Raw genomic sequence first — 20,222 nt, 5'->3', positions numbered from 1 at the left:
AAAAAAAAAATGAAAAGAAAGCCAAAGTAATTAAAGCAAGGAAAATCTGATAACAAAGAAATTTGCATTTGAATTATAGATGTAGGGACATATCATCATGCTTTAAATACGGTCTAATAAGTCAATGCCTTATGTACGTAGTGGTTGTAGAACAATTAAGATCGCTATAAGCATCTAATGAACATCATAAACTTAAATAATTTCAAAAAATCATTAGATAAATCATATTGCTTAGGGGCTTTCTGAAAAAAGAAAAGAAAAAAGGAAACATTTATTTAACAATGAAAGTTTGATGATTTTAGTGCTTTTCTCTAACTTTGGTATTCTCAAGGTGGGATTAATTTCTCCTCTTTATAGTGCTTCACCCAAATGCTGTCGACAATTTCTGTAATTAATAATCTATCTAACCATTAGGTATTTACTTAGAAAAAGGTTATGAGCGAATGAACCTATTTGGTAGGTGTTAAACAAATCTATGAGTAGGCCCAATAGCTTTGGAAGCCTTTGTCGTCTTCTTTCTTTTGGTATAATAATTGGTGCATACATTTTTTTGGATGGAAATGACATTTTTTGGGGAAAGATGTCAAACATGGGGGGCATGGATATAATTCAAAGTTAAGATTGGGCAAGTAACGTACATAACATTTTGTTTATTGTAAAATTTGTCACTAACACTAAAGTAGATAAAGTATTTGATTACAATTATTATTTTATGAATGAAATGTTTTCTTTTGGATCTCAAATTTACTTCATAAACACAAATACATAGCGACTAAAATTACTATCAATTGAAGAAACAAAAAAATATCAACAATTTTGGAATAAAATTGATAAATAATAGAGATTACTCGAAACATCAAGAATTAAATGATTTAAACTATGGGTTTAGTGTGTGTCATTTAAAAGGACACAAGTTGTGTCCTTTTAATAACTTACACAGAGTATTGATGTGACCGGTCATACTTTGGGTAAATCATCTAAAAAAACACAACTTGTATCCTTTTAAATGATAGTCTTTTTTCCCTTAAACTATTCGACAAATAAAAATAATGGAAACATGTGTAAGAACAATTAAAACGACAAAAGTCAAATGGTCAAGATCATTCGACCATCAAAATTAAGTCACATTTCTATGAAACATTCAAGTGCCAAGTCACGTGATTAATTTCTGTTGTTACGTGTATGGAAGGATTTATAAAATTAATTTCATTCATTTAGGTACTTAATAAAGAGAAATAATTTACGGTGACTGTTCAAACATCTCAATATAGCTGATATTAGAAGTCAAATTTTAATTAGTAAAAGGTCACAATGACTATGTTCTTATGTTCAAATTCAAGAAATAAACTATTTGCAAATATGCAAGGCAGCAAGAATAAGATTGTGTACAAAAATTAGCCTCACCACTACACTCAATAATCGGAGTTTAACGGAGAGTAATTTTTTTAATTAATAAAATATATTGTAAATTACCTTAATCAAGAAAATTGGAAAAGACCGAAAGACATACCAGTACTAAAGATACGGTTAATTGGTCCTTTAGTTAAATATGCCGATACTCAATAAACAGCATGAAGATTTGAATTTCTAATCCCCGTAAAGTACCAAACTCCTCACTACTAATCCAAACTTAATGGCTTTCTCACTAAAGTGAGTTAGGTGAAAAAGAGTTCGCGTCCATTGCTAGTTCACACTGAAATGGATAGAAAAGAATTGAAAATATAAATTCAAGGCAGCACAACTGAAATGAAATGTTGTAAATTGGACTGCATCTGCAAGAATTACTATAGAAACAACATGCTCATCCCTGAGATAATTAATATTTCAAAAATGACATGTACCAAAATCTATTTAAGAAATTACTTAGGCTATAGGGACAGCTTATGTGGATTGCTTTAGCTTCTCTTCTACAAGCTCAATACAACGGTACAACACCAACTCAAGTGGATTTAGGGTGCACACAGAGTCAATTGCAAGTTGATCATAATCATTCTTGTTCTCTGCCATTATACCTGTGACTAAGGTACGCAAAGGAAGCAGCCATTCATTGTAGGCCTTCAGTAAACTGCTCCTAGACAGGACTCCAGTGCTGTTTGTCTTTCCTGTGTTACAAATGTAATTGTGAAACCTTCATAATTAAACCTTAACTTAGATTAAGTTTGGCAACTACTAAATTATCAAACCATAACAAAAATGTAACATCAAAATTTTCAGGGAAAATTACAAAAAGGAAAATTCCAGGTAAAAATATTTCTGTTAAGAAATAATTAACCATTCAAGTGGTTCATTAACTCAAAAAATTGTTACTCATTAAACACTCCTTGAAATTGGATATATATATATATATATATATATATAGGGCTTATCATTTCTCAAGCTGCTTGAGACAATGTTATCTCCGGCTATTAAATCATAACCGTACAAAGATGGATCAATGGTGATAAAGGAAGAGAGAGAAAAAGGGAATCATAACCATTCAAAGGTGAATCAATTAATATAAGGAAATAAATAAACAAAACGACGTAGTTTTGGGGTGGCCGGAGATAACATTGTCTCAAGCAACTTGAGAAATTAACTTAGATTAAGTTTGGCAACTACTAAATTATCAAACCATAACAAAAATGTAACATCAAAATTTTCAGGGAAAATTACAAAAAGGAAAATTCCAGGTAAAAATATTTCTGTTAAGAAATAATTAACCATTCAAGTGGTTCATTAACTCAAAAAATTGTTACTCATTAAACACTCCTTGAAATTGGATATATATATATATATATATATATATAGGGCTTATCATTTCTCAAGCTGCTTGAGACAATGTTATCTCCGGCTATTAAATCATAACCGTACAAAGATGGATCAATGGTGATAAAGGAAGAGAGAGAAAAAGGGAATCATAACCATTCAAAGGTGAATCAATTAATATAAGGAAATAAATAAACAAAACGACGTAGTTTTGGGGTGGCCGGAGATAACATTGTCTCAAGCAACTTGAGAATATATATATGAGGTAGGATCCTTTGACACCAGTGTCAAATTTGAAATTTGACACCTCATCTGAGAGCCATTAGATCAAAAAAGATCAACGACTCTGATTTGTAAACATGTGACACCATTGATCTTTTTTGATCAAATGACTCTCAAATGAGGTGTCCAATTTTAAATTTAACACTAGTGTCAACGGATCTCACCTCTATATATACATATAATATATATATATATATATATATATATATATATCTGTGTTTGTGTGTGCACTTTTTCTGCAGCGGCTGCAGAGAGCTGCTATCTGCATCTGACACAGAAAAGTGGGCTCCACTGCTTTTCTTAAAAAAAAAAATGCCAAGATACGGGTACAGCGGCTGCAGAAATGATTTAGTCTATATATATATTATCAAGAACTCCTGTTATGTAATTTTCCCCATTTTTTTAATGCTTTAATTGATAATTCATTGATGATACATACCTGTAGATTCTGTCATCAATACAAATCTGTATAGGTTGAGGGCTGACAAAACCTGTAGGTTATAATACATCATGCTATAACTTAAAACCTTTGCAAATCAATGCATAACCCAAAAAGAATGAAAAAAAAAATAAAACAAAAATTAATGCCGAATGCTTCTTCAAATAGATGTGCACTTCAAGATACCAGGATTATATAAATATCAAAGAACAAATGAAACAAGAAGAATACCGCATCACTCTGCTCAGGAAGGGAAGGAGGTCCCCCCTGTGGAGGTCTTAGAACCAACTCCACCAACTCAAGTACACTGGGAGTCCAAAATAATGTATCTGGATATGCTTTGTTATCTATCTGTGCGACATTCTTTACTGTTGATGTATTACTGCAGATTTCTGTGTGCATTTCTCGCCTTACAAGATCGATTAAAATGGCTATCTACACAGATGCAAAACTGCCATTAGATGATTTAACTTTTGACTGTTAAATAAGACCAAAGTTAAACAACCTCTAATTAAGAGGATTACCATAGAAGAAGAGTCAGTATTTGTAATCAAAGCTTTGAAAATGTCAAACCTTTGAGAAATTGGAATATCAGCAAGTACCTAGTTCAAGTAACATGAGCACAGTACCATTAATAACCTCAAGAAAAATACGCCCAAGACATTAAGGGGTTTAACAAACATCATATATATCAATTTCAGAAAATTTCACGTTTCATATTACATACAAACTATTAAAAACTTTCAACTTCAAAAGGCATTGTGTAGTATTAGAAACTCACTCCTTTTAGCACAGCAAAGGCTTCTTTTCTAAGTTCTGGATCTGGGGCATACATTATAACCATTTTAACAGCCTGAAAGGTTAAAGTGTAAGCAAAAGAGAAGAATTTATCAGCAATAACCCTTCCTCCTTAAGAAATTAAAAGATCAAGCAATGATAAACAAACTTAAGTCAGGAATTGCAGTAAACAACCTGCAAAGCTGAGAAAAGATTTGGCATATAAGATGACCACTCAGAATGCTCATCATCGTAGTTTCCAGGTATAGCTCCATCTGTGATGCAAAGCAAGAAGTTGATAGTATGTTTCTTTAACTCCCATGGAAGATTTACAAAGGAAAGTACATGCTTTAATGTTCCTATTGCTTGCCACCTTTTGGTCTGGTTATTGCGAAGTTCATCCTTGATGGCAACTAAATCCTCTTTAGCAGTATGAGCAACCTCCTTTGAGGCATGCCCCCAAATCACTGAAAAAAAAGGGACTTTTGATGGGTTAGTGAAAGGGAAATGCATAAGAGAAAAGGCAAGGATTCAATTACATTAATCGTCCTAACACAAACCTGAAAGAGCAGCACCATGTTTGACATGAGATAAACAACCCATATCATCTTTATCTTCTGAGCAATTGAGGGGGAACAGAAAAACATAAAGTGGTGTAAATAATGCTTGAGTTAACATTGAAATGAATTAGCAGCAGACACGAAGTAACCTAATAGTACTACCTCCAAAAACCGAGCAAGCCACAGTCTCGACATCATAAGTTGTTACTAGATTGAGATATGATAAACCACAATATGAAGACATTCGAGACAGTTGTAAAACCATCGAACGACAACTGGAAGCTTTATAGCTTAAGCTGGCTGAAACAAGAGCCTGAACAGTGCATGGTAACATGTTAAATCATATAAAAGTAAATAAAATCATATTATATATGTAATGAATTTACTAAAAAGTAGTTGGGAAAGAATTACAAATAAGAATAATTATAAAATTTTAATGCAATACAGAGAAATCTACCAAGCACTGCAGGACATATAGACCAAGAAGAGCTCGGAGCTTCTCCTTTGCAACACTCTCCTGTTGTAAAAGTGAAAATAAATGTCAGCCAAAATATTGAAAATAAATCCGTAATTTAAGTTTTCCTTACAAAGAAAAAGATAAGTTGTTTTAAAATTGACAAACCAACTTATTGCAAACTTCACATATAGAATTTGCAATCTCAACAGCTCTGTCAAATACACCCTCAAGGTCTGCTTCATCTGATTCCAAAGACACAGCCTTCAATACATTAAGAATCATAGGAACGGCTTCTTTTACTTGCTCAAACTGACGCCTCTGAATGGAGATAAAGACTGAAAAGGAAAAATAAGTATGAATCAAAACTTTGAAGCAATGTGGCTTCAAATCATTGACAGAGCATTTAGGTTTTGTATTTCATCAAGAAAGATACCTTCAACTTGAACATTATAGCTTAAATACTAAGACAAATGCTCCATTGGTCTTTACGTTAAAAAAAATTGAGCCCATTAACAAGAGTATAGACAATCTAAAATCAAGCTGAAGCTACCTTAAGAATATTTTTATCTTTTTTTTATCTTTTGAAATTTGATATAAAAATTCAATCTCAAAATATGACTCGTTTATTTGTATTGGAAGGTTTAAATAAGATTTTGACAAAGCTCTCTCATCTTCCAGACATCCAATAACTACTTCAATATCGTTCCAAAGCAATATAATTTTTTCACCAGAAAAAAAAAATGCAAAATAATTCTTTCTCACCCTTATCATGCCACTTTACCCAAACAATACTTTGTCTCATATCAGTTTTGCTAAAGTCCTCTTAAACTCAAGATTCAAATCACTATATTCAACCCAATAAAGTTATACACATATGAATAGTTCAAAATGCTGAAGCAAAAGCACTGTGTCTTGTTAGAAATTGCTTCTCTAGCTTCATCCTTCATTTAGACATGTGATCAAACTTTAATAGACAATATATACCCTTTTAAAACATCTCTTTCAAATTGATCCTATCATGTTCTTAGCAAGAAAGGGCGGTGAAAAAACAAATTATAAATACCTTCAATAAATCACAACAAACCAATTAAAATAAAATTGATATTGTATTCAGTTTTCTCAATATTAACATAATATAATCATAAATTCGATGCAACTCAGGCTGAGAACAACAAACTGAGCTTGGATTGTAAAGGCCAGAGAGGGTAAGAAGTGGGTTCTCTTTACACCAAGCCAAGAGCAGTTAAGGTTAAAGATAACCAAATATAAAGTTCATGGCATGAATCCAATTATGAGTTCACATGCTGAAAGAAACAAGAAAAAGAACATAATCCTTCAAAGTCCTACGTTGGAAGTGAATTAGCAAGACAACTGCTGCCATCTTTCTTGCTTTTTTTTTAACAGAGGTTACAACTTCAAATTCTATCCACTAATTAAAAAGTTTAAATGCAATGAATTACCCTTTGAGAGCCCTGATAAAGGAGGAATAACGTAACTGGCAGCCTTGGTCATCTCACTTGAGTAACCTAATGTCTGTTTCAATTAAATTAACAAAAGTATAGGATCAAGATATTAACCAAAAATAATTAAATGTGACACTGGCACTGACCTTAAAGTGAAAACAAATTGGTCCCTTAAATGAAGGACCAATTTGATGTCTCTGATTAATGGAGGACTAATATGATGTCGTGAATATCTTTGAAGGACTAAATTATACATTTACTCGAAAATAAAGAGATAAACTCACATTACAGAGAATTGATAGCATATCCCTTGGACCACATTTCGCTATAAACTGATCGATGATGCTAATTGCCATGTCCAAAAATCTACTTGAAATGCTCACAAACTTTGAAACAGCCTTTGGCAGTTCAAAGGAAAGGGCATCAACAACTTCCTGTCATATCGCCAAGCAATCAATAAGTCAATCTTTGCTTCTCTCTCTCTCTCTCTCTCTCTCACTTTAAACAAGAACTTATATTAAAGTTTGAGCTTGAAAGAAGACATGATTTGAATAATAATATGTTTGATTCGAAGCATTAGCATAAAATCATTAATCTCCCAATTTCTGAACCCATAAAAGGTTCTTGTATTAACATGTCTCTATGTTGTTTGATTTCAAAGTCCACATTATGGAACACTTAAAAATCCTGCATGTGAAACATGACAGAAATGCTGAAGTTAACCCACCTGGTCAAGAGAAGGAGAACAGATATATCGATGGATCTCTGAGAGAGCTTCAAATGCAATGTTCTCTGCATGGTCATTGTCTGGGTCTGACAAAGCAGCATCCAACAAAGAATCAAGGAATATGACAAGCTCTGAGATGGTGCCTTCAGACTCGTGAAAATCTCCACCTTCAGCCAACTAACAAGTATAAAATCATGAACAAACCTCTCAGTTCATAACAATACAAAAGCATTCATTTTTATTTTTTATTTTTCAAGTTTATCTTTTCCCTTTATTTCTTGCTATAGAGCATGGTATTGGCTTCACTGACACAAGTGAAGAAATCACAAAAAACCAAAGGCAAAAGGTAAGAAATACCATAAATCATTATACCCTATATCATCATCACTGAACAAACTAATTAGCATTATTCAAGCTTCAAAATCACACCTTAGTAAGCAAAAAAATAAAAAAAGTTTAGGAGAGAACTAATTGAGCTTACTTTAGAGCATGATTCAAGAATTCTTCGAAGATTATTCTGAGCTTCAGAAGCATGAAACGACGCAGCTTCGCTCTCTACAGATACCGACATGAGAGTGATATAATTAAAGAGAAAGAGAGAGAGAGAGAGTAAAATACGCTTCTTTTCTCAGTTCCAGACACGAATGAAATATTTCGCACAAAAACAAAAGGACGAGGGCAAAATAGTCATTTAACGTACAAAGGAGGGGCATTTTGCGTCATTTACATTTTTCTGGATCGTGATTCGTATAAGCATTGAAGCAGTGAGTGTTGTTTCCGGAAACAGCAAGTAACCGCTATGGAACCGGAAGTGAGCATCGAGGGATCGTCGATGATCCAGGTGGCGGTGGTTCCCGTCGGAACGGTGCCGGCGAACGCGTTGCGTGACTACTACTCGATGCTGCTCCCTCTGCACACGATCCCTCTCTCCGCGATCAGCTCGTTCTACACGGAGCACCAGAAATCGCCGTTCGCGCACCAGCCGTGGGACTCCGGTTCGCTCCGGTTCAAGTTCGTCCTCGGCGGCGCTCCGCCGAGTCCCTGGGAGGACTTTCAGTCCTACCGCAAAACCCTCGCCGTCATCGGCATTGTCCACTGCCCTTCCTCGCCGGATCTCAACGCCGTTGTCGATCAATTCTCCAATGCCTGCAAGTCTTTCTCTTCCTCCCTCGTCGATCGCTGCTTCGCCTTCTGCCCCAACGATTTGCAGGTGCTTCATTTAATTAATTTTTTTTCTTTTTTACAATTTAGTAAAGAAATGGATCAAAAAATGAAAAACCTTAATCGGTTTTTGGTGATGTGTGATTTGGTTGTAGCTTGAGGAGGGAAGCAAGAATGAGGGGAATTTGAGGTTGTTTCCTCCTGCGGATCGTCCAACGTTGGAGTTTCACTTGAACACTATGATGCAAGAAATAGCTGCGTCGCTGCTCATGGAGTTTGAGAAGTGGGTGCTTCAGGCGGAATCTTCTGGAACCATACTCAAGACGCCTTTGGATTCTCAAGCTAGTCTCAGCTCAGAGGAGGTGTTCATGTTTAGGTGTTCTTTTTTTTTTTTTTTTTTTTTTGTATTTGTAGTTTTAAGTGTATTTTATTTTGGATTCAGCTGTATTTTTTGCTGTGGATAAGTTCAATTTGATTCATCTTTCGTATTGGATTGAAATGCAGGTAATCAAGGCCAAAAAGAGGAGACTTGGGCGTGCACAGAAGACCATTGGAGATTACTGTTTGCTGGCAGGATCTCCAGTTGATGCCAATGCTCATTATTCTACTGCATTGGAACTTGCCAGGTTGACCGGGGATTACTTCTGGTATGCTGGGGCATTGGAGGGTAGCGTTTGTGCCTTGCTGGTATTTTCTCTCTTCTTTTTCCGCTTTCATTTTGGAGAAATTCTATGGCAATCTGACAGTAATACTCTCAACAGCTAATATTTGATTTAAAATTTATTAATACTATGTTAAATTTAATCTAAGGGCCGGTATGGTTATGCAATCCATGAGTTATGTTTTATGTTGGATTAAGTGTAGTACTGACTATACTACTGAGGGCCCATCTCTCATTGTATATTAAATGATCGTTCAAAACTTATCTTTCGGTGATCAATTTTGCAATTTGAATACTGATTGAGATCATTCGCTACGGTAATGGTTTATTATTTATCTACGTATTTGTGTTAACTACATCTGACTAGTGCTTAATTTTTGAGCTACTGGCACACGAGGTTTCAAGAAATACTCATTTATTGTATTATTTAATTGGAAAGCATCAACTGGTTGGTCGGAGTGCAAAAAAAGGGATCCAATGACCAAAATCTCTCCCCTCATTTGTTCTCAAATCAAGCAAGATCTTAGGGGGTGTTTAGTAGATGGTTTTTGTTTAGATTCCCAAAATACTGAGGGTGGTAATCCAATTTATCCACATTTGGTAGAAGATTTCTAAAAAATTTCCTGGGATTTTGTTTTGTGAGCAAAATTTAACCAAGGATACCATCTCACATGTGGTATTCTGAAAATCCCACACTTTGTGGACAAAAATACCCCTTTCGATTTAGACTAGCCGTGATAGTTTTATGCACAAAATCGATGGAGTCTCCATTTTTCTAACTGATGTTTGCCTGTTCTTGCTTATACATTGATCAGTTAGCCATGAAGATTCGAACAATTTAATTTACAAAGACAGAAGGATTCGAACCACTGACACAAAACCCATACACATCAGCAGCACAACTGTATTCCTTTCTTCCAAGAGAATGGACGAATCACAATTACCGCTCTCGGCTCAACAGTCCAATTCAACATAAGCTTTCGTGAACCAAGAAAAGAAACTTCGAGGTTCTTCTAGAACCTTGTACTTCTTCATATCTTTTTCTTTTTCTTGGAAGTAATCAGCCATGGCCACGAGTGGGAGATCTACTGGCACAGTGAAATGGTTCAACGTGCAGAAGGGTTTCAGATTCATAGCTCCCAACGAGGGGAGATTTTCTCACCAACCAAACAGATCTGTTTCACCTTCATTTCATTTCATTAACTAATGAATCTTCTAACAAAAATGAAGGAACAGCTGCAGAGAAAAAATTATTACCATTTTATTTTAATTTTAAATTGAAAAAGTTTTGAATAAAACTGATGGGTAAGGTTAATTTTGTAAAATCACCTCACATTTCCAGTAATATTTTACAATCAACCAAATAAAGAATCAGGAAAATTGACCCAATATTCCCTTTGGAATATTTTGGCCTACCAAACAACTTTTTGGTAATATTTCCGGAAAATTCACTTTCCCACCATATTTCTGGGAATCGTGATTCTCGGGTAAAAAAAATTTCTCCTCTACCAAACACCTCCTTAATTCCCAAAAGAGAGAGAGATTATATGTTCAGAAGACAGTCATATGAATCTATTCTTCAATTTTTGTTTTTCTTTGGACTATGGTTATTTTGCAAGGGTCTGAGGTTGAGGTTGAAAAATTAGTTGAACTTGGAAATATTGCATGTCAGATGTACTTTAGTTATTGATTCATTTAGACAGTTGCAGTTCTATCATGAATCTGAAGGGAAAATTAGTTATTTTTTATTTTAGGAACATCTACTGTATGGCATTGCATGGTCTCTGTGCCTTCTTCACTATAAGAATATAAATATTTCAATAGTTTCTATAAATGAGATGTAGTGGCAATGCATGGGATAGGATTATATATATGATGACCATGAATATCCTAAAAAGTAGACGGTGTGACTCTTGTCGACATTCACATCCCTATATATTTATTTCTTTTCATTTCTATGGTATCAGATTGACCGTATGGGCCAGAAAGATTCGACCTTGGAGGAGGAAGTTAGATATCGTTATAATAGTGTCATCTTGAATTACAAGAAGTCACAAGATAATACTCAGCGGTAAAAAAGTTCTGCTTTGAGCTTTCATTAACTGATCTCTCTGATGCCTATTCCATAACTGTGCTTTCCATAATTATATTACTTGTCTGTATTTATATCTCTTGCAGATTATTCCATTTGGTAGTTGTCAATCCTAAGTGTTTTTATATCCTTTTGTGCAGAGTTTCTCCCCTAACTTTTGAACTTGAAGCTACTTTGAAATTAGCAAGGTTTCTTTGCAGGTAGATTATTCGCTGAGCTTTTACAATGTGATAATTGTGCTATATTCATGCATTATGCATATAAAATTCAGTTAACATTGGTATTCTTGAATCAAGATTATGCACCATGTCTGCCCTTTCTAAATTTTGCATTTCAATTGTTTGACTTTCTGAAGTTAGACCAACATTTCGAGATGAAATTTGGTGCTCCCAGCGCACAAGGGAATGGGTGGGGTGGAGGAGAGAGAGTGAAAGAGAGATTGAGGAGAGAGGAGAGAGAAGAGAGAGAAAAAAAAATCCATGTGTCACTTCCTTAATGGGAGGACCATCATGGTCTTGGAGCATGTTAAAATTTTCCCAACATTTCAGTTGATTCTTCATAAATTTGTAGATTTTTAGAAATATGTTTTGCTTTCATTATTTTAAAACAATTTTATCTGAATTCTCCCAATCAACAGGAGAGAGCTGGCCAAGGAGGTGGTGGAGTTGTTGACCACTGCTGCAGATGGTGCTAAATCCTTAATTGACGCAAGTGATAAACTCATATTATATATTGAAATAGCTCGTTTATATGGAAGTCTTGGATACCAGAGAAAAGCTGCTTTTTTTTCAAGGCAGGTTGCCCAGTTATATCTGCAGCAAGAGAATAGGCTGGCTGCAATTAGTGCTATGCAAGTTTTGGCAATGACCACGAAAGCTTATCATGTTCAAAGTAGATCATCGATCTCCGATCATTCTTTACATAATGTGAGTTTACAGGCATCATCCATTGAACCCCTTACTTCATTGGACAATTGAAACACCTAATTATATATGGACCATGCTTGTGCTTCTGTTACTGAAGATATATAATCACTTTATGTGTTGGAGAGAAAGTTTTGATTGATTTGTCATATTTGCATTTAAACTAGAAATATTGTTTGCTATGACGATAGACAGAATTCCTCTTGCTGTTGCTGCGTATCTCTTATTTTGGTTTTGTTTGCTTGAACTACTGCCCACCGCCCACTCCTTTCCATAGTTGGTTTGAGCTTCAAACTTAATGCTGCATCTGTATCTCTCGTTGAGGTTGTTGCTGGTTATAAATGTTTCCAGTCAACTCTAGCGATCATCACTCATCACTTGTCTCAATACTCAAAGCATAGCATGCATTACCAAAAATGATGTTGGCAATAATATTCCTGGGCTTCTATTCCCGTGATAAGGAATGAGAAAATTACATGGAGGACTTTGCTGTGCATATTGGATATGAAAAGAAAAATATTTTGTGCATCCATGAAACTTGTCCTTTTTTTCTTTAATTGAAACTAAATATAATACAGTATTAAAATTTCATTTTCTCCGTGAAACTGATATGTTTAAGTCTGTAACGTTTATAGTCAAAGCAATTAAAGTGCTGTATGCTGTTGCATTTATTAGAATAAATGTCAAACATCTCAGCGGAAACTCATCTCTAACATTTCAGTAAAATCATCTGATGAGGATGTTGGAATTGATTGGTCTTAAAATGGAAGAGATGAAAGAAAATTATGTGATTTTGAATTATCTATATCTGACAAAGCTAGTTAGTCAACTTTATATTATATGGCACTAACCTTTGTAATTCAATATCCCAGTTTCCATGCAACATAGTTTTTTTTATGCAGGATCATTCACACACAAATTCTGGAAGATTTCAAATTAAGTTTATGGACTGAAAGAACGAAAGATGCTAACTTGCTTAGTTGCATAATATATGTTATATAAGTCATGTCATTCTGTTGCAAATGTGATTCACCATATATCTTGTGTATACCTGCTGTGCTATCTTGGCATCTTATATTGAACTGTTTTAGTAGATAGCACAAATTATCAAAGACGAAAAGTCTAGTATGAATGCATTACTGAGATCAGAGACTCAAAACAAATTTAATAGTTTAAAGAACTTTTATTATTAATAAACGTTTGCATTTATAAAATTGTAATTTAAGCTGTTGCTTCTACACAGAAGGGAATTGGATCAAATAATGCTGATAGTGGGAAAATATATCACCAATCAGCAGTCTCACTATTTGAGTCGCAGTGGAGTACCCTCCAGATGGTTGTATTAAGAGAAATTCTGCTCTCTGCGGTTCGTTCTGGAGATCCTCTTACTGCATGGAGTGCAGCAGCACGACTTCTTAGATCCTACTATCCTCTAATAACTCCGGCTGGGCAAAATGGCCTTGCCAATGCACTTTCAAATTCAGCTGAGAGGCTGCCACCAGGGACTCGATGTGCTGATCCTGCTTTACCTTTTATAAGGTATTTGCATGGTTGAAGATTTCTTTCCCCCACAACTTACATCATGACTAAGTGATTTCATGTCATAATCCTTTTAATGCAAGTTCATTTGTGCTTATGCAAAATGAACCCAGAATTGATGATGAATTAAGTTTAGTAGCTGAAATGACTTAAAACTACCTTTTTCTGAATATTACCTATTAAAACTGGAACTTCAACTCTTTTTACTTTATTTTGACTCATTCAACTTTTAAAATTAGTTTGCTGCTTCGACAGACAGTGTTGAATTCCCCATATCAACAAAAAACTTTGTTTACATTGTCATGTCAAATAGGTGTATTTGAGAGCTGGAAACAGATCAAGTTGCTCTCTTAAATGAAAAAATCCTGTGCAATCTATACATTCAGACTACAGCTGTTTGCCATAGCAGTAGAAAACAGTATATCACAATAAGAAGGTTTTCAGTTCCTTTTGTTTACTGAGTCCCCAGAGGAATTGGATTTTTCCCCGTGGGAATTCAAAATCATCTTTCACTGCTTTGGGGTCCACAAGTTTTTCAAATGCTAATTTCATCAATTACATAAATTTTGGAGAACTAACACATATAGCGATTTGATTATTAATTGCCTTCAGGCTGCATTCCTTTCCTCTCCATCCAACACAAATGGACATTGTAAAACGCAATCCAGCTAGAGAAGACTGGTGGGCAGGTGCTGCTCCTTCAGGCCCTTTCATTTATACACCATTCAGTAAAGGAGAGCCAAATAATATCAAGAAGCAAGAGCTTATTTGGATTGTCGGAGAGCCAGTGCAGGTCTTGGTGGAATTGGCAAACCCTTGCGGCTTTGATTTAAGGGTTGATAGCATCTATCTGTCTGTGCATTCAGGAAATTTTGATGCTTTCCCCGTGAGTGTAAGCCTTTTACCAAATTCATCAAAAGTGATCACCTTATCAGGCATTCCAACATCAGTGGGGCCAGTTACAATTCCCGGGTGCATTGTTCATTGTTTCGGTGTTATTACTGAACACCTGTTTAGAGAGGTTGACAATCTGCTTCTTGGGGCCACACAAGGTCTTGTCCTTTCTGACCCTTTTCGATGCTGTGGATCTCCAAAGTTGAAGAATGTATCTGTTCCAAATATTTCTGTTATACCACCACTTCCATTGCTGATATCACATGTTGTAGGAGGTGATGGTGCCATCATTTTGTATGAAGGTGAAATTCGTGATGTATGGATAAGTCTGGCTAATGCAGGCACAGTTCCAATTGAGCAGGCACATATTTCACTGTCAGGGAAAAATCAAGATTCTGTAATTTCATATTCTTCCGAGACTTTAAAATCCTGCCTCCCTCTAAAGCCTGGAGCAGAAGTGACATTCCCTGTGACCTTGAGAGCCTGGCAGGTTGGCCCGGTGGATGCTGATACTAGTGCAGGGAAGACTGTATCTGGAAGCAATATGAGGCATTCCAAAGATGGAAGCAGTCCATCACTGTGGATCCACTATGCTGGTACTGCCTTCAAGACACAATCAGTAGTGTTTCTTGCTTTCTTCTTGATAAATTTAGCAGTTCAATCTGCAGTCCTTACATTGGAATACATTCATATCAAACCTTTTACATGCGGATTCCAACATTTAAATCATTTAACTTAGGCAAAAAGAATTCTCATGTTGCAGGAATTCCTGCAATAAAAAAATAACTATATACTACAGGTAGTACATAGTTATAAATTCTTGCCAAAAAAAATAACAATGTACTACGGGTAGTAAATAGTTATAATATTAAAGTTTTTTTTTCATACCCCATATAACTATGTACTACCTGTAGTACATAGTTATTTCTTTTGCAGGAATTCCTACAACATGAGAAAAAAAGGATGAACAGAAAAAAACTATGCGTAATTTGTCCTGTTTTCCATTTTTCCTTGTCTTCCTCTCCTCCTTTTGTTACTTCAGTGTCATTGTTTTCTTGAATTTTATCCTGTCATGAACAGATGAAATATGTGGATTTGGTCAGGTTCCTTATGTAGCTCCAATCCTGTTGCACATTGGCATTTTTAACAATTTTTTCGGTGCCATTTTCTCATACGGTAGCTTCATGTTCTGCTTAGGACCTTTAGCTTATGCTAGTCCTTTTATATCTGGTACTATTGCTCTTTCTGCGTTTATTTCAGGGCCACTGGAAACCTCTGGAGATCCTCCAGCAAATGGATCTACTGTGCCCCCTGGCAGACGCCTTGTTGTTCCCCTGCAGGTTTGTGTTTTGCAGGGTTTGTCTTTTGTGAAGGCTCAGCTGCTTTCAATGGAATTTCCTGCTCATGTTGGTGAAAATCTTCCGAAGTTGGATGATGTAAATGATAAGTCAGCGGAAGGACATGTTGACCCAGAGACAAAAATGGACAGATTGGTGAAAATAGATCCTTTCAGAGGAAGTTGGGGACTGCGATTTCTTGAACTTGAGTTGTCTAATCCAACTGATGTTGTGTTTGAAATCAAGGTCTCTGTGCAACTGGAGAGCTCTAGTAATGAGGATAATCATTTTACTGATCAGGATGCTAGAGAATATGGCTATCCTAAAACAAGAATTGATAGAGATTGCTCAGCAAGGGTTCTAGTGCCTCTTGAGCATTTTAAATTACCTGTTCTTGATGATTCCTTTTTTATGAAGGACACTCAGGCGGATGGGGTTGGCGGAGGAAGAAGTGCATCCTTCTCTGAAAAAAACACCAAAGCTGAACTCAATGCTTGTATTAAAAACCTTATATCTAGGATTAAGGTTCGATGGCATTCAGGACGCAATAGCTCTGGAGAGTTAAATATCAAAGATGCAATCCAGGCAGCTCTACAGACATCAGTCATGGATGTTCTGCTGCCAGATCCACTGACATATAGCTTCAGGCTTGTTAGAGATGGTTTTGAATCAGACAGACCTGATCCTGATAGAGAATCTAATATAATGGAATCTCCTGCTTCCAAAGGCTCTGTTCTTGCACATGAAATGACGCCAATGGAAGTTCTGGTTCGTAATAACACAAAGGATATGATCAAAATGAGTCTTAATATTACATGCAGAGATGTAGCTGGGGAAAATTGTGTAGATGGTCCCAAAGCAACTGTTCTATGGACTGGTAATTTGTATTTTATTTTTTTGCTATTTGTAATTGGCATGCAATCGCATCGGTCTCTAACTTTGTATTGTCTTGCCTTAATCAATCTTTTCCAGGTGTTCTGAGTGATATTACTCTGGAAATTCCCCCGCTTCAACAAATTAAACATTCTTTCTGCCTGCATTTTCTTGTCCCGGGAGAGTATACGCTTCTTGCTGCAGCAGTGATTGATGATGCAAATGACATCCTTCGGGCTCGTGCCAGGACCACTTCAGCTGCTGAGCCAATTTTCTGTCGTGGACCACCATATCACGTTCGTGTCCTTGGGACTGCATGACAGTTTTTGTCCATAAATGTGATCTGAACTTGCTAAACCTAATATTTGTAGATTTCACAGTTTCCACTTGAAGTTTGAGATATGATGCACTTAAGTTGCAGCAATGCTGCTCCTAGGGGTCTTCTGGTTGAAATTTCTTGGAATTGTAATTTCCAAATTAAGAATTCAACGGAAGACAAAACTTGGGGTTTATTTGTAAATCCTGTCCAATGTACTATGATGAGATCTTTGTTTTGGAAATGTTGTTTATTTTTGCCAATATGCTTGTTCTGATTTCTAATACAGTTTTTTCTTCTTTTTTGTCAATTTCCTAACCTAATACGGCTTTTGGCATTTGATTATTTTTCACATATAATAACAAGCTGTCTTCGTTAACAAATTGAATAATGGCGAGTAATACGCTTGCCAAATTTATTAGACATCATCACTAACAAGTAACACGATCCTAAATGACCTTGTTTCTCTTTCAGGTTTTTATGCCGTTTTCTTGACAGCGATTAAGTAGATCTGTAATGGTTGTGAATTTGGTTGGTTGTGAATCTGTGAGCTATAATGGTAATATTTACTCATTTTTAGGAGGATTAAGTAAATATTTAGTCCTTAGAAATAGAAAAGAAAAAGAAAATGCAAACAACTTCGAAAATATCTAATCAACCAACTAAAGCTAAGGTCTAAAACCATGAGGAAACAAAAAAGCCTCCCTTTTTTTAATATTAACATGTCGCCTCTAACAACTTTGAACTGAAGTACCTCAAATTTGTAGGTGATCATCTTCTATAAATCGGCGTCAAACAGAGATTTTGATGCTAATGATAGAGAAAATTTGTAATAGTGCAGCTTTTTAAGCTTTTGATTGTGACTAATTAGGATGTCAATTGCTTTCGTAGTTCTTCTTTAGGAGAATTAATTAGTTGTTTTTCATTACTTGCAATTTGCAAGATATGTAATTATCACATTATGATTTGACCATCGAGAGGGCCTTAATTAGGTGGCACAGGTTGAGGCAACATTTATAACAAGCAACCAACCAAAATAGCACCTTGGACGTGGCCACTCTTTCATTCGGTAGCATGTGAAACAAACTTTTGTTGTTCCTTACACTTTTTTTTTTTTCCTTGGTGAAATGATCTTAGTGACTTTGAAATTACGTACTGAACGTCGTGGAGTCTCTACCAAAATCATTGTAGGTTTAAGGCAATATAATTACACACCAGTGTTATGACATCTTACCCACTTTCATTTTCTCATGTTCCCATCAATCGTGAAAACATTGTTAAAAATTAATAATATTGTTCGGTCCTAGAGAACCGTAATGATATAACATATGGTATGTGCTCATCCAGATTGGCTTATAACCAATACTCTAATCACTGCGCACAAACAATAGGTTTATAGCCGAGACGTGAATGTATGCGCACAGTGTTGGCAGCAATAGTAAATAGGTCAAAAAAGTGTGTACTTGTGGGTCTTAAGCCTTGTATTTATAGGAGTTACCTCTTGGACTGTGTAGATCTCCCTGTTTGAGTAGAATTCAACTCCTTTTTTGTAGGAATAGAGATTCTATCCTTAGTAACTTTATTGTTTCATGCTATTAAGATAATTGGGTCTTTAATTTTTAGGGATTCTTAGGTAGGTAGTTAGGATATAGATATATTTCATGACAACCATACGAAGGTGATTTGTTATATATTGAAGCTGAAAATACTAAGGTAATGTCATGAGATTTTGTAGAGACAAAATACTGTCGGGATTTAATCATACTTATAATATTGAAGCTGAAAATGTTAAGGTACTCCATGCTTGGAACTTTATTATTGAGTTTTAATTAATATTGAAGATAGAGAATATTTGTAATCGTACAAGGCTTTTTCAAGGTTCTGATCTGACCTAATTAAATTGTCAATTGCTTTCTTGGTTGTTAATCATACTTTGAAGAAATATAATTATCATAATGATTTGACCCTCGAGATTTTCTTAGGTGGTACAGTTTCAGCTTTGAGAAACATTTATAACCAAGCAAAATTAAAAGCATAATTAGACATGATGTCAATGTCAATGTGTAGCATGTGCTTAAAGTTTCTGTAATTCTTTGTGATTTTGAAATTACGTACTGAATTCCAGAGAGTCTCCATCATCACTCATCAGAAATACTTTGTTACTGTAACGTTACAATTCATGGCAATCGTACGAAACAGTAAGTTATACCTACTTTCATTTTCAGATGCTACGATGGATGTAGACAACTAACACCTTTGAAGTGTGTCCTTGGAATAACACTTGTTCTTCTTGCATGTTGATATCATAAAAAAAGAAAAAAGATGTGTGATTGACTGAATGATTGCTCGCGTTTCATTGCTTTGAAGCCTGACAATTGTTGTTGGATACCTTTCCATTGATTCAGCGATTAACCTACTAATTCGTTGAGTGGGATAATGATCATATTGCTATCTTTTAGGTAAAAATTTACTCAATTGTTACGCCAGAATTTTTTTTTTTCAAAATGCCACATCACATTCTTGCTACGCCATCCGTGAGAATGAACTGGACATGTGGCAGCGTCTTTGTGTGGTGATCAGCGAGAATGACAGGATGCTGACACGTAGTAAAAATACATGCATTCTCTGCAAAAGTTGTTCAGGTGACTAATCTCGCAAGGCTGCTCAGCGAGAATGCATTTACTTTTGCCACATGTCAGCATTTTGTTATTCTCGCTGAGCTGCTCAACTAGAATGGTTGACCATGTAGACGCTGTCATGTGTCCGGTCTATTCTCGCTTGTCAGATCAGCAAGATTATGACATGGCATTTTGAAAAATTCCTATTGGAGCATGGCATATCGGTAAAATTTGATTAAAAGGGTGCCAGTTTGATCAATGTCCCTCATTGAATCGGATATGATCACAAAAGTCACAAAACTCTTCTTATCAAATTTTTATAATTTTTCCTTAAGCAGAAAAATTCCAAGTCCCTTCA

The 20,222-nt window shown here is 35.5% G+C and overlaps 2 protein-coding genes across 4 annotated transcripts; one reads left to right on the top strand and one right to left on the bottom strand.

The window, feature by feature from the left end:
- Positions 1 to 1,730: 1,730 nt before the first annotated feature.
- Positions 1,731 to 8,072, bottom strand: LOC133307400 (aberrant root formation protein 4). 2 transcript variants are annotated; one of them, XM_061507907.1, is made up of 14 exons: positions 7,932 to 8,072; positions 7,451 to 7,627; positions 7,008 to 7,157; positions 6,721 to 6,793; positions 5,426 to 5,595; positions 5,261 to 5,320; positions 4,966 to 5,116; positions 4,804 to 4,860; positions 4,439 to 4,725; positions 4,248 to 4,319; positions 3,991 to 4,068; positions 3,698 to 3,901; positions 3,467 to 3,518; positions 1,731 to 2,102 (listed from the first exon to the last, which is right to left on the bottom strand). In XM_061507907.1, exons 1-14 carry the CDS (start codon positions 8,019 to 8,021, stop codon positions 1,882 to 1,884), a joined length of 1,842 nt encoding a protein of 613 aa, XP_061363891.1. In that variant the 5' UTR covers positions 8,022 to 8,072; the 3' UTR covers positions 1,731 to 1,881. The 2 variants fall into 2 exon arrangements, with proteins under 2 accessions (XP_061363891.1, XP_061363892.1); XM_061507908.1 differs by having other exon boundaries at positions 4,439 to 4,710.
- Positions 8,073 to 8,249: 177 nt separating this feature from the next.
- Positions 8,250 to 17,476, top strand: LOC133307398 (trafficking protein particle complex II-specific subunit 120 homolog). 2 transcript variants are annotated; one of them, XM_061507904.1, is made up of 10 exons: positions 8,250 to 8,660; positions 8,767 to 8,973; positions 9,116 to 9,298; positions 11,240 to 11,343; positions 11,505 to 11,564; positions 12,002 to 12,290; positions 13,534 to 13,826; positions 14,439 to 15,316; positions 15,981 to 16,934; positions 17,030 to 17,476. In XM_061507904.1, the coding sequence occupies exons 1-10, from the start codon at positions 8,250 to 8,252 to the stop codon at positions 17,248 to 17,250; spliced, it is 3,600 nt and encodes a 1,199-aa protein (XP_061363888.1). In that variant the 3' UTR covers positions 17,251 to 17,476. The 2 variants fall into 2 exon arrangements, with proteins under 2 accessions (XP_061363888.1, XP_061363889.1); XM_061507905.1 differs by having other exon boundaries at positions 8,258 to 8,660; positions 13,531 to 13,826.
- The last annotated feature ends 2,746 nt before the right edge of the window (positions 17,477 to 20,222 follow it).

This window comes from Gastrolobium bilobum, unplaced genomic scaffold (assembly GCF_033153095.1).
Source record: "Gastrolobium bilobum isolate Gb01-03AN ecotype WA unplaced genomic scaffold, APGP_CSIRO_Gbil_v1 utg5611, whole genome shotgun sequence".
Taxonomy (NCBI): Eukaryota; Viridiplantae; Streptophyta; class Magnoliopsida; order Fabales; family Fabaceae; genus Gastrolobium; species Gastrolobium bilobum.
Note: the sequence above shows the minus strand (reverse complement) of the source record. Positions and strands in the feature narration are given on the sequence as shown.